This window comes from Ascaphus truei, chromosome 12 (assembly GCF_040206685.1).
Source record: "Ascaphus truei isolate aAscTru1 chromosome 12, aAscTru1.hap1, whole genome shotgun sequence".
Lineage (NCBI taxonomy): Eukaryota > Metazoa > Chordata > Amphibia > Anura > Ascaphidae > Ascaphus > Ascaphus truei.
This window is the reverse complement of record NC_134494.1, coordinates 9,102,188-9,115,742: the sequence shown is the minus strand read 5'-3', so window position 1 is coordinate 9,115,742 and position 13,555 is coordinate 9,102,188. Positions and strand designations below refer to the sequence as shown.

General features: G+C 39.6%; 1 protein-coding gene across 3 annotated transcripts in view; it reads left to right on the top strand.

Annotated features, from left to right (window-relative positions):
• The window catches only part of LOC142463888 (ATP-dependent translocase ABCB1-like), a 279,892-nt gene that overhangs the window by 219,949 nt on the left and 46,388 nt on the right, over positions 1-13,555 (top strand). For all 3 annotated transcript variants that reach the window (XM_075566711.1, XM_075566713.1, XM_075566712.1), the window contains 2 exons: positions 31-192; positions 8,120-8,353. In XM_075566711.1, coding sequence (XP_075422826.1) covers positions 31-192; positions 8,120-8,353 — 396 coding nt within the window. The remainder of the gene's footprint in view (positions 1-30; positions 193-8,119; positions 8,354-13,555) is intronic.

Here is a 13,555-nt window from a genome sequence, read left to right as displayed (position 1 = left end):
GTAACCTTTTACTTTCCTTCTCTCCATAAGGCAAGAACTGGTCGTACCACAATTGTTATAGCTCACCGACTATCCACCATCAGGACAGCTGATGTTATTGCTGGGTTTCACAATGGAGTTGTTGTAGAACAAGGATCGCACGATGATCTTGTGAATAAGAAAGGAGTTTACCATTCCCTTTTAAAGTTGCAGGTGATTACTTGTAATTTGTAATAGTCAAACCAACATTTAATACCAGTAATGGTATGTACCAGTACTTCTCATATTGATCTTGAAGTAATATTCTGTAAAGGAAAACCTCTTTACTCAGAGAACAGGGACACAAAGCAATTATTAAGCACCCTCCATAGTAACAGTTGCTGATCTCTCTAAGGGCCAGATTCACTAAACTCTGTGACTATTACATCTAACCTTATACCTATCACATATACTCTAAAGAGAATAAAATAACGTTAACTCAGTGCTACTCCTATGATGTATGCTTACATTTCCCAGCAATTAATGTAATGATATGCAAAAGAGCAGTTTCCACTAACATCACATAACCACTAAAGGCTGTTAACGTTAACACAGTGATGTATACCCCCTTTTTCTCCTTTCTCACTCTCTCTAACTCTCTCTCATCTTTTCCCTTTTTTCACCCCTCTCTCTTTCTCCCAACTTTTCTCTCCCATACTGTACTTCATCTCTCCTCTCTCTCACTATCTTTATCACCCCCATCTCTCACTACCCCCTCTCCAACTCTTCACCATTTTCTCTCTCATAGACACTTTCTCTTCCACTCCACTTTCACAAGTCTCTGGGTATGGGAATAGAATAGAAAGCTGCACATTATATTTCTACTACCCTTTATTCCCCACACACTATCTTTAAACTTAGACTGGACTCTGAGAGTCACCTCACAACTTAATCTACAGTTGGATCATCAAAGAACCCCAATATAGGTTCTGGGCTGCCTGGGCATTAATTGGGTATCCCCCTTAACCTAGGGACTCCTTACAGTTACCGGGACACTTTTCATCCCTTTGCCCCATTAACCATTCTGGGCTTTGCTGAAGCAGGGAACCCTAGCAGTGAGTCACGCAAGCATTTTCAAGGGGAGATATTGCTGGGACAATGTGCCTACAGTACATGTATCCAGAAATCAGGCATGATTCCTGGATACATTTTTAGGGCATCCGACAACTCTGGATCCCAACTACCTAGGCACATTCTGACATCAATTCCTCCGCAAAATCCCCCTTGAAACTCAGGCCCCAGCAATCCCTGCTCTCTGACATGCCCGGAAAGATAAAAACACACAAAAAAACCTTTTTACAGTTTATGCATTTGAAAGATACAATGTTGCTGGGTCCAAGAGCTAACTCTTTTGAACCCTTATGTACGGATCAGGGGTAATAAAAAGGGCTTAAATCTTTATTTGAGAGCCTGGTTACACCCTTCCGTCACACGCTATCCTTCTCTCTCTCTAACACTCTTCCCCTATCGCCCCCTCTTCCCCTCTCTCATTCTCTCTCCCCTTATTTATCACCTTTTCTTTCCCTATCTTTGCTCTCTCTCCATTACTCTCTCACCCTCTGCCTCTCCCTCTCCCTCTCCCTAACACTTCCACTTTCTATCCATTATTCTCTCCCTCTCTCTCCATCTCCTTTCTCCACTTCTCTCTCCCACACCCCTCCTCACTTTCTTTCTCCGCCTCTGTCTCCCCCTCTGTCTACCCTTCTCTCACACTATCTCCCCTTTTCACTCTCTCCCTCTCACCCCTTTCTCCCAACTCTCCCCATCTCTTTTCCCTTTCTCTCCCTCATTTCCTCTTCTTACACTCAATACCCCCTCTTCCTCCTCCTGTTTCTCCATTCTTTCTCTATCATATCTCTATCTCACCTTCTCACTCTCTCTCCTCCTCCATACTTTCTCCTTTTATCTTTCCTAATCTCTCTCTCTCCTTCTCTCTCTCTCAACCTCTCCTCATTTCTCTGCTCACTTATATCCCTCTATCTCCCCCCTCTCTCTCTCCCCCCACTCTCTCTCCCTCTTTCCCATTTTTCCCCCTCTTTTACCAATCTCTCTCCCTATCTATCTCTTGTCCTCTATCCCTAACCCTCTTTCTCTACCCCTCTCTCACCCCTTCCCACTATCTCCATATCTCTCCCCATTCTCTCTTCCCCTTCCTCACTGACCCTCTAACTCAGTCTTCCCTCCCCCTCTCCCCTCCTTTTCCCCCTTTGCCCCACCACTCCCCTTTCCTCTCCCCCTCTTCCCTACCACTCTCTCCCCTTCTGCCCTACCTATCTCCCCCTCTGATCTTCCTCTCTCCCCCACTGCCCTACCTATTTCTCCCCGACTCTATACCCTCTCTACCTCCCCTTCTTACTCACCCTCCTCTTTACAGACTCTCCCCTTTTACTCCCTCTCCCAATCTCTCCCTATTCTCTCCCATCCCTCCACCCTCTCCCATGATCGCCACCTTTGCTATGCCCCCTCTACCATGTCTCTACCCCCTCTCTCTTCACCCCTCTCTCTTCCCTCATTTCCCAACCTCTCCCCCAACTCTCTGCCTCTATCTCTTCACCTCTCTTCCCCTTTCTCACCCCTCCCCAATGTCCCCTATCTCAATCCTCATTCTATTTCTCTTTCCCTCTCACTCACTGCCCCCTCTCCTTTGTCTTTCCTTCCCCCTTCTCACATTTCTCTCCACCCTCTCTCCCGTCCCCTTCTTGCTATCCCACCTCTCTACAACCCCCTTTCTCCCACTCCCACTTTCTCTCCCCCTCTCCCTCCTCAGCCCCCCTCTCCCCCCTCAGCCCCCTCTCCCATCATGTCCAACTCATACTTTATCTCTCCATTCCCCATGTCTTCCCCTCTCTCTCTCCACATCCTCTCTTACCCTCTTTCCCCACCCTCATCCACTTTCGCTCTCTCTCTCACTTCCCCAACACACTCCATGTTCCCTCTCTCCCCTCCCATTTCTCCTGCATCTCTCGTCCCCTTCCTTCCCCTCTCACCCCTTGCCATCTCACCCCTCCCATCTTGCTATCTCGCTTCTTCCTCTTCCATTCTCTCTCCCCCTCATCCCCTCTCTCTTCTAGCCAATTCCCCTCCCCTCTATATAGCCCCTCACACCGTCTACACCCTCTCTTCTCTCTCCCTCTCAAACTCCCCATTCTTTCTCTCCATCTCCCTCTCTCTCCCCCTTCCCTCTACTCCCTCCTCACACTCAAAACCCACTCTCTTCAATCTCTTCCCCCTCTATCCCCATTCTTTTCCCTTTATCAAATATTTAATTGTCCTTACTGTAAAGAACCCTTTCCTTTCTTGCTGGTGAAATCTCCTTTCCTTCAACCTTAAGGAACTTGTCCATGTTATTTGTACTTCCCTTGGGATGTACCTTTGTTCCTTTAAAAAAAAAAAAAAAAAAAATATATATATATATATATATATATATACTGCTGCGGCCAAGTTTATTCGAGCATTTGCCCGTTCTTGGCCGCAGCAGTAGCCTGGCGCGCGCCCGAGTGTGACGGGCGCGCGCCGAAGCAGCGGAAGAGCGCCCTCCGATCGGGGCGCTCTCCCTACCGCTGCCGGGTCCGCCGGGTCCCCCGGAACCCCCTGCCGCCGTCCCGCGATCGCGGGACACCAGGGCTTCCCCGGGGAGCCCTGGACGCGCGTGCAGGGGGCGCACGCTCCCGAAGACGCGTGACCGCGCGTCTATGACGCGCGGCACGCCGAGGGGCGGCCACTAGCAAGCCGGGAAATCTCCCGGCTTGCGGTACCGGCCACACTTTAATAAAGTGTGTCGGTACTGTATATATATATAGATACTGCATAAGATATAGATATATTTCTATATAGTTATCATATCCCTTCATAGATCACTCTTTTCTAATGTAAATAAATCTAAATTAGCTAGCCTCTCCTCATTAATCAGATTTCCTATCCACTTTATTAATCTGGTGCCTCTTCTCTGCACTTTTTCTAGCTCCATATTCAAGGTGTGGTCTTACTAATGCTTTATAGAGGGGCATAATCATTCTTACTTCCCGTCCATTCCCTGTTTAATGCAAGATAAGATGTTATTTGCCTTTGCAGCTACTGCATGACTTTGGGCACTATTGCTAAGCCTGCTGTCTACAAGCACTCCTAAATCTTTCTCCATCAAGGAATCACTTACATTTGCCCCATTGATTTTGTAAGCCGCCTGTATATTCTTGTTTCCAAAATGCATAACCTTACATTTATCTGTATTAAACCTCATCTGCAATTTACCTGTCCATGTTTCCAGTCTATCTAATTCCTTCTTGAGAGAAATTACACCCTGCTCTGATTTTACTACACTACACAATTTAGTGTCATCAGCAAACATGAAACTTTGTCTTCAATTCCAAGTTTAAAAGCAGTGGTCCCAGTACTGATCCTTAAGGTTCTCCACTCACAACTTTATGCCAATCTGAAAAGGTTCCATTTATGACAACTCTCTGTTGTCTATCCTTCAACCAGTTTTCAATCCAGGTGCAAATATTTTAATTGAGTCCAATTTCCTTTATTTTGTACACTAACCTCTTGTGTGGCACTGTATCAAAAGCCTTTGCAAAATCTAAGAAGACCACATCAACTACATTTAAATTCTGGCTTACCTTTGTTATCCACTTGGTATTCCTGAAAATTATCCCTACTTTACCTTCAAGTATCTTCCCCACTATTGCTGTCAGGCTTACAGGTCTGTAATTCCCCGGTTGTCATTTAGCTCCATTTTTAAATATAGACATACTGTCTGCTTTACACCAATCTTGTGGTACTGAGCCTGTGGAAATTGAGTCATTGAATATTAAATGTAATGGTTAGCTCCTTAAGAACTACGGTAATTGGCTTAGCACTTTAAGAACTCTTGGATGTATGCCATCGGGGCCAAGTGCTTAATTTACTTTTATTTTATTAAGCCGCCTATGTACTGCTTCCTCAGTTTACCAATTATCTGTTACTAAAGAGGTTGTGGCGCTCTCCTGTTGCACTTTTATTGCAATGTATTCCTCCTTGGTAAATACAGAGGCAAGGAATTTGTTTAATACCTCTGCTTTTTCCTTATCTCCAATTATTTGCCTGCCCATCTCACACTATATTTAATTTTCTAATCTTTTTGTTATTAAGGTAAAGACATTTTTAGAGTTGATCTTACTTTCTATTGCAATCCTTTTTAATTGTTAATTTTTGCTAATTTGATTGCCCTTTTGCATGTTTTGTTACATTCCTTATAATTCTGATATACAGTAATGCCCCTATCCCTTCTGACTTTAAGAATCTAAATGCCTACCTCTTCCTTTTAATTTCTTCCCCTACCTGTTTATTTAATTGGATTGCTTTAGACTTGCTTGTTTTATATTTATTACCTGAGTATACACTGATATTTGTGCTCTCCTAACAATGTTTTAAAGACAGCCCATTTATCTTCCACATTTCTTTCCTGCATAAACGTAATTCCAATTTATTCCCTGTTGATTATTGTTCAGTTTATTAAAATCTGCCAGTAGAAAATGTAGTTTTTGTTGAACCCGTATAATATTTTTTATGATAATGTATTTAAAATGCAACAATATACTTTTATATTGCTGGCATAATAATAATAACAATAGAGTCATAAAATGCAAAGCTGATACTAACAAACATAGGAACACTATCAAAACAGAGATCATAATAAGAGGGGCAGCGTTTCTGGGTAAAATACCCTTTCTTCTGGTCCGTTCCCACGTTGACAATAAATGTGGTACTTCCCTCATATGTCCTGATATTCAAAAAAAGGGAATTGCAGATTTGAACAAAGTTCACTCAACGCTGTAGTTCATATTGGTTCATGTTCCGCTTCACAATGTGAACCAGCAGGAAATACAAAACGTGAACCAGTAGGAAATACAAAACGTGAACCAGTAGGAAATAGAAAACGTGAACCAGTAGGAAATACAAAACGTTAACCAGTAGGAAATAGAAAACGTGAACCAGTAGGAAATACAAAATGTTAACCAGTAGGAAATAGAAAACGTGAACCAGTAGGAAATACAAAACGTTAACCAGTAGGAAATAGAAAACGTTAACCAGTAGGAAATAGAAAACGTGAACCAGTAGGAAATACGACGTTGAGTGAATCTTTGTTCAGATTTACAATTCACTTCTTTGAATATCAGGACACTTGAGGGAAGTACCACGTGTATAGTCAATGTGGGAATGGGCCAGAAAAAGTGGTATTTTACCCCAAAACATTGCCCCCTTTATTATGATCTCTATTATCGGTTTTGCATTGTATGACTCTATTGTCATTATTATTATGCCAGTAATATAAAAGTACTTCCTAAAGTTCAGAAACATGGTGGGTATTCCACAACAAGTTATTTGGAGGATGCTCCTGCATGAATATGAGATATACTCTACAGATGGAGTATTTTTCTATTTATTTTTCAATAGCTTATCTCTAAAACTAATTTGTCTTTATGAGTGTTTATACAAACCATCTATATTTTTGCTGTACAGTATTGTGTCCATGTTGCAGAAGTTATTTTACCTTTTTAAACCACAATAGTTGTGAATATGCCAGTCCATTCACCTGTTTCTATAGTTACACCTGTATGTTTCTAAATGTTTGTCTTTTTTGCCACATATGATCTGAATTAAAAACCTTCATAGATTTGTTCTATTACCATGAATTATTGATGCAGTGAGTGCGGGGAACTATCTATCTATATCTATATCTATATCTATATCTATATATATATATATATATATATATATATATATATATATATATATCGCCAACACACAGAGGTGGGGCCGCAATCAGAACCACTCCCCATCAATCAAAATAAATCACTGGGCCAGATGTAGGGGTGAAAATTACCCTCTAGCGGTGCTAACAACCAAACATGATATAGAAACAAAGAAAGAAAAAAAGAGGGTCTGTTGAAAGTACACAAACAATATGTGAAAATACAAAATGGATTTTATTAGCAACACAAAACACAAAAAAATATTAAAATATACCTAAACACATACAAAATGAGCAACGCTGATCCAAGAGATACACAATATACAAGTAGAGACCCAAAATATGTAGCATACAATATACGTGGGTATAATAATGCAAATTCAGAGGAAAGAAAATTCCCCTGGAAATGCAGTGAAGATCGGCCGATCAACAAAATAGAATAGTACAAATGACTGAAAGATTACCAGCATCTACACAAAACCCAAATATGAGCATAAAAAAGAGCAAAAATAAATAATGTAATAGTTATATACCCTAAATGCTGTACAGCCAGATGATAGCAGCTAGACCCTGGCAAATGTAATAAACCAGAGAGAGACAAATGATAAATGTCTAGAATATGCAAAAGTTGGGTCCACCATAGATATGGGGTGTAAAGCAGTGAGTCAGCAGAGAAAAATAAATAAGGTAGCGCTAACTTTCAAATTAGGATGGATTAAATATGTAAATGATTGTATATGGCCTATTACTCCTAATAGAGAATAAAGGCTGGCTGCCTGTGATATAACTCTGATCCCAAATATATAACTATTACATTATTTATTTTTGCTATTTTCTCTGCTCATATTTGGATTTTGTGTAGATGCTGGTAATCTTTTAGTCATTTGTACTATTCTATTTTGTTGATCGGCCGATCTTCACTGTATTTCCAGGGGAATTTTCTTTCCTCTGGATTTGCATTATTATACCCACGTATATTGTATGCTACATATTTTGGGTCTCTATATGTATATTGTGTATCTCTTGGATCAGCAGTGTTCATTTTGTATGTGTTTACAGTAGGTATATTTTAATATTTTTTTGTGTTGCTAATAAAATCCATTTTGTATTTTCACATATTGTTTGTGTACTTTCAACAGACCCTCTTTTTTTCTTTCTGTATTTATATATATTATTTATTTATTTATTTGTATTTGATATTTTCTATAAAAACAAGGTTTTTTTTCTAGTTTTAAGGGATCCTTTTTGTTCCCTTCTCACCATCGTGCATTATAGATTGAAATATATGGTGGTCCTGTTGGCCAATTTTATGGTTTAATTCCTTTTTTATATGTTTTTGTTGTTACATGCTACTCCATTTCAAATATTTAGAATAATGTTGAGGACAGCAATGGAAAAGAGGATGATGATGAAGAAGAAGAAGATGAAGAAATCTATGTGGAAGATATAGATGATGACTTCCAAGAAATGGTCCCAGATTTGAAGGAATCTAAAGCATTGGAGATCTTCAGAAGAGCGAGTTTGAAAAGACTCTCTAGCAAGAGAAGAAGCAGGAAATCTTTCAAGAAATCCCGGTCAAAAGAATCGTCTGAAAAAATGGAAGAGGTACTGTAGGAAAAAAATTAAATACAATTTAAAATATTGCACATAAAATGAAGCAAATTTCTTAAAATTAACAAATATATTTCAAAAGCTATATAGCTATGCAATAAAAATATTGTTTTCCAGATATTATTTAAATTCCTTCTTTCAATCTGATTTATCATTTTTTTTTTTTTCAAATTCGTTATGTTGTGTTATTCAAGTCAATAGGCGGTACATCGCACATGTATACATTTCATATAAACAGCTATTCCATGTTTGTGGAAAGAATTGTATGTTAAGATATAAAGATCAGGTAACATTTTTCAATATTTTGACACTCATATGCAAATATATATATTGTGGTTACTTTGGGGGTATATAAATTAGGAGCTTACTGGTTTTCTCTGTTCTCTCTCTCTGTATTGCAACATTTTTCAAGCCGTTTTTCCGTGAAAAAATACCTACAATTTTAACTCCGTAGGGAAACCATTCAGTAACTTGTACCCAAATAGTCTAAAATAAAAGATGGGTACACAAGAGTGAGATTTCTTCTTGTGTGTAATTATGTAGAGGAGCATGCAAGGGTGTTTTATTTTATTTCAGTATGTTCAAGCACGTCGAGTATGACAACTGTTTGGCCTAAGGCACCAGTCCCTATGTTAGTCTCATTATTCTTGATCATTGCTCCATCCCTTTATTACTGTCCCGGCCAGCTTCATGCTAAAGCTTGCCGGGTGTATCGCGGGCTGACAGCAGGGCTTTTCTCTGTTTAAAACGGAGTTTCCCGCGCGGCGGCCGCTTCAATAGATAAGCGCTAATGGCGCTTACTATTGAAAGCGCCCGAGGCGCGGGAAAACCGGCCGAAAACGGTCTAAGATAGCCGCACGCCGCCCACAGCTGTTTTTAAACTGCGGCGGCAGCCGCATTGGTTTAAGCCTGCCGCCACTGTATGTTCTCGTCGGATTATGGTTTTGTGTTATTTGAGGTGTACAGTAGTTTTGCCAACTAAAGTTTCCTTACATTTTTCCATTTCATCTTGTATGATGGTTTTTAGTTTTTCCATGGAATTTATTTCCCATATCTTTGTGAGCCAGGTGTTGATAGTGGTAATTGTTACAGGTTTCAATAGCAGGGTTATTGTGCGACTAGCAGCATTACAACAGTATAAGACTAAGGATTTCTTTAGTTTTGCATCCATGAATGAGGTCTCTGTTTAATAGTACAAACCAGGGGTCTCTGGGTAGTTTGACTAAACTAATCAGTTCAATAGTTTTTAGAATTTGATCCCAAAAGGTTCTGAGGAGAGGGCAATCGCACCATATATGGAACATCATTCCCTCTGTCCACAACCCTCCAGAATACATCAGATGTTTGTGGGAACATTTTATGTAGTCTGTGTGGTGTATAATACCAACTGAAAATAATTTTCTATGTGTTTTCTAATCATTTTAGTAATGTGGAAGATTTACTGAATATACTCTGTATTTGAGACCATTCTTCTATGGTCAATCGGTCACTTAGCTCTCTTTCCCAAATTAAGGTGTAATTTGGTTTCTCAGAGTGCATTTGTTCTGTAAGTATTGTATAGAGAGCTGAAAGATTGTGACCTGTTGAGCTGAGGTTGAGAAAGATTGCCTCGAAAAGCATGTATTTTGTTGCTTTATGAAGCTGTATGAAATGCTTAATTTGTGTATAACGCCACTGCTCTTTGTTCATCAAATGGTATTTGTCTTATAGGACAGGAAAGGTTTTAATTTGGTTTTTAAAAATTAGGTCTGATGAAGGTGAATTCATTGTGATAGAAATAAGTTAACTCTATTTGCCAGTATCTTCTAGAAGATTTTTAGGTCTACATTTAATAAAGAAATTGGCCTGTAGCTAGCGTCGTTTTATGGAGTCTTTTCTGGTTTAGGAATTACAGATATATGTGCTTCCAGAGTTTGTTTCGGGAATACATTTTTTGTCTTTCACTGAGTTGAACTTATTTTTCATGTGAGGTATAAGGATTTCTTTAAATGTTTTATATAATTCATGTTAATATCCATCAGGGCCCAGACTTTTCCCGTTATCTAACGCATTGATAGGTTCCTCATTCTCCGCAATGTCTTTGGGCTTATCCAGTTGTGATATACTGAATTTTGGGGCTTATTCTAGTAGCTTCAATATAATCACTGCCAAATCGAACAGTTTGTCATGACCCTACCTCACGGTCTGACATTTGTGTTATCATGGTATTCAGAAAGAATTATCGCAAGTCAGAAACCGTGAGGTAGAAAAATGCAAATACTGCTCAGGATAGCAGTGACCTTATCTCAGCCTTTTTCTAAATTCTACTACTTTGATCTGCCTACAGTCTGTAAGAACTGCACGTAGAGAGCTGCATCTCCCTGTACAGCTCTTACAGGTGATCACACTGTTTTAATTAAAATTTTAATAACATAGTATTAAAGCAGGGGTTCTCCGGAGAAGAACATTAACTTCAGCCTTGGGGGCTCTCTCGTCAGTGTCTTTCACTCTTTACCAGCTTCTTTACACTGTTTCAGCACGACTCTCTCAGCAGTGTCTTTCACTCTTTACCAGCTTCTTTACACTGTTTCAGCACGACTCTCTCAGCAGTGTCTTTCACTCTTTACCAGCTTCTTTAACCAGCTTCCGTTAGCTGGGGCACACCTGTCTCCCCCCCTTCGCTGGAGAAAACCAGTCTCTCTCTGGCTCTGGCTCACAGTCTGCCAGCTTCCTGTGTGTTTTGAACCTGTAGTCTCTCAGGAATCCTGCTTAATAAGGCTGCAGGTGCATGCAGTAGGTTAACTGGTTGAGTGCTGGAAGGTACACCTATCCTCCATTTCAGCCTACTGAGTCAATGACTCTGTCACTATATATTTATATATATAAAACCCTGCCCCCCCCTCCCCCACACACGCACCAATCCCATGTCAGGTACCCTAGGGGAAATGGTGTCCTGGTTACTGTGTCTAAGATGGTGCAAACCTGCTGGCAACAGGGGGCCCTGAGTCTCCCGAGATGGCATGGGGGATATCAGGACAGGCTTTTGAGGTAGAGCTGAGTAATATTCACTGGTACAGTGCCTCCATCTCCAACAGATCCCACGACTGGTATGGAGGAATCTCTGCAGGAGAACTTCTCTCTTTAGCTTCTCCCTGAATGATTCCAGGCTCAGGCAAGAAGTATTCTATTTCAAGGATATACTTTATTTCTCCACTAGGCAGACTGCCCATCTTGCAGCCAGGTCACTCAGCCGCACATCGGTAGGTTGTCACCTGAATGAAGTCCCTGGGCAATCACTCCTAGTCAGGGCCCTAGAAGCTGTTCTTGTCTTCCAGGAAAGGGAGGAGCGCTCGTTGAACAGGTAGTATGTGAGATGAGAAAAAGAGAACCAATAATAGTGCAGTAGTAAAGGAAAATCCCTGTTCAATAATGCTGTGTTAGTATCACTCACAATGTGCTTCTTATATGGTATAGCGTATCAGAGATCCTTCTCTCTCTGATGGGAGCCCTTTAGTGTGTTCTTCGTTAGGATTAGTAGTATGTATGGTACCTCTTCGGTTGATATATCACTTTTCCTCATACAGTATGGTGAAAAATCAAAGGTGGAAAGAAGAGAAATGCCGAATGGTATTATAACGTTTGAGCAATGTATTGCCCAAATAGCAAATGGTAAAATACACTCACATTTCAATATAAAAATTGTACATGGGAGAGGACTGCTAAAGGAACCCCGAATCTGCCGTGCGTCTCACCAGCCTGATCGTCACGCCGCTGTGACCCGCACGCATCCGCACACGTAACTTCCTTTGATGCTTCTAACTCAGGGCGGAAGTGACTTCTCTGTGGTCGTCTCTGTACAGCACTGCCAGGCTCTTCAGTCCCTGGTCCTCCCAGGGTCAACGATTCAACGCGTTTCGCATGAGCTTTGTCAAGAATCTGTCTACCAATATTACTTACAGCTATATATAGCCCTAGATGGCACTATCAACCAATTTGTATATTACATATATTTAATTGATTTAATTAGCACCTCATCTTCTTTGTTACATAGCAGTGAGTGCTGATGGTGAAAGGAATTACTAAAGTGTATGTACAATTTACACATCATATCACAATACATTACCTATAAACAATTATATTTATATAATTTTATTAAAATACAATAATCTAATACTATATAAAAACGACGCATAAAAATGTACTAAAAAAGAGGAAAAAGAGGAGAATGTCAATAACATTCTAATTCAAAGTATAACATATATAGTAACCACAGAAAACATACTAGAATATAAAAAATATACCATTATAGTAAAAATGCATTAATATCAATATCGATATTTAGACCGTTTGGTTCTAAGGTCTGCATCTTATGTATCCAAAATGTCTCTCTTTTGGATAGACTATTAAGTCTATTTCCTCCCCTCCAATGTACTGGAATATGTTCTATACCTTTATAGCTTAAAAATTCCCAAACTATAGATATAGCTAGAACATACTGTATTCCAGTACATTGGAGGGGAGGAAATAGACTTAATAGTCTATCCAAAAGAGAGACATTTTGGATACATAAGATGCAGACCTTAGAACCAAACGGTCTAAATATCGATATTGATATTAATGCATTTTTACTATAATGGTATATTTTTTATATTCTAGTATGTTTTCTGTGGTTACTATATATGTTATACTTTGAATTAGAATGTTATTGACATTCTCCTCTTTTTCCTCTTTTTTAGTACATTTTTATGCGTCGTTATTATATAGGATTAGATTATTGTATTTTAATAAAAATATATAAATATTATTGTTGTTAGGTAATGTATTGTGATATGATGTGTAAATTGTACATACACTTTAGTAATTCCTTTCACCTTTGGCACTCACTGCTATGTAACGGAGCAGATGAGGTGCTAATTAAATCAATTAAATATATTTAAAATACAAATTGGTTGATAGTGCCATCTAGGGCTATATATAGCTGTAACTAATATTGGTCCATATGAGGAAAAGTGATATATCAACCGAAGAGGTACCATACATACTACTAATCCTAACGAAGAACACACTAAAGGGCTCCCATCAGAGAGAGAAGGATCTCTGATACGCTATACCATGTAAGAAGCACATTGTGAGTGATACTAACACAGCATTATTGAACAGGGATTTTTCCTTTACTACTGCACTATTATTGGTTCTCTTTATTTCTTCTCACATACT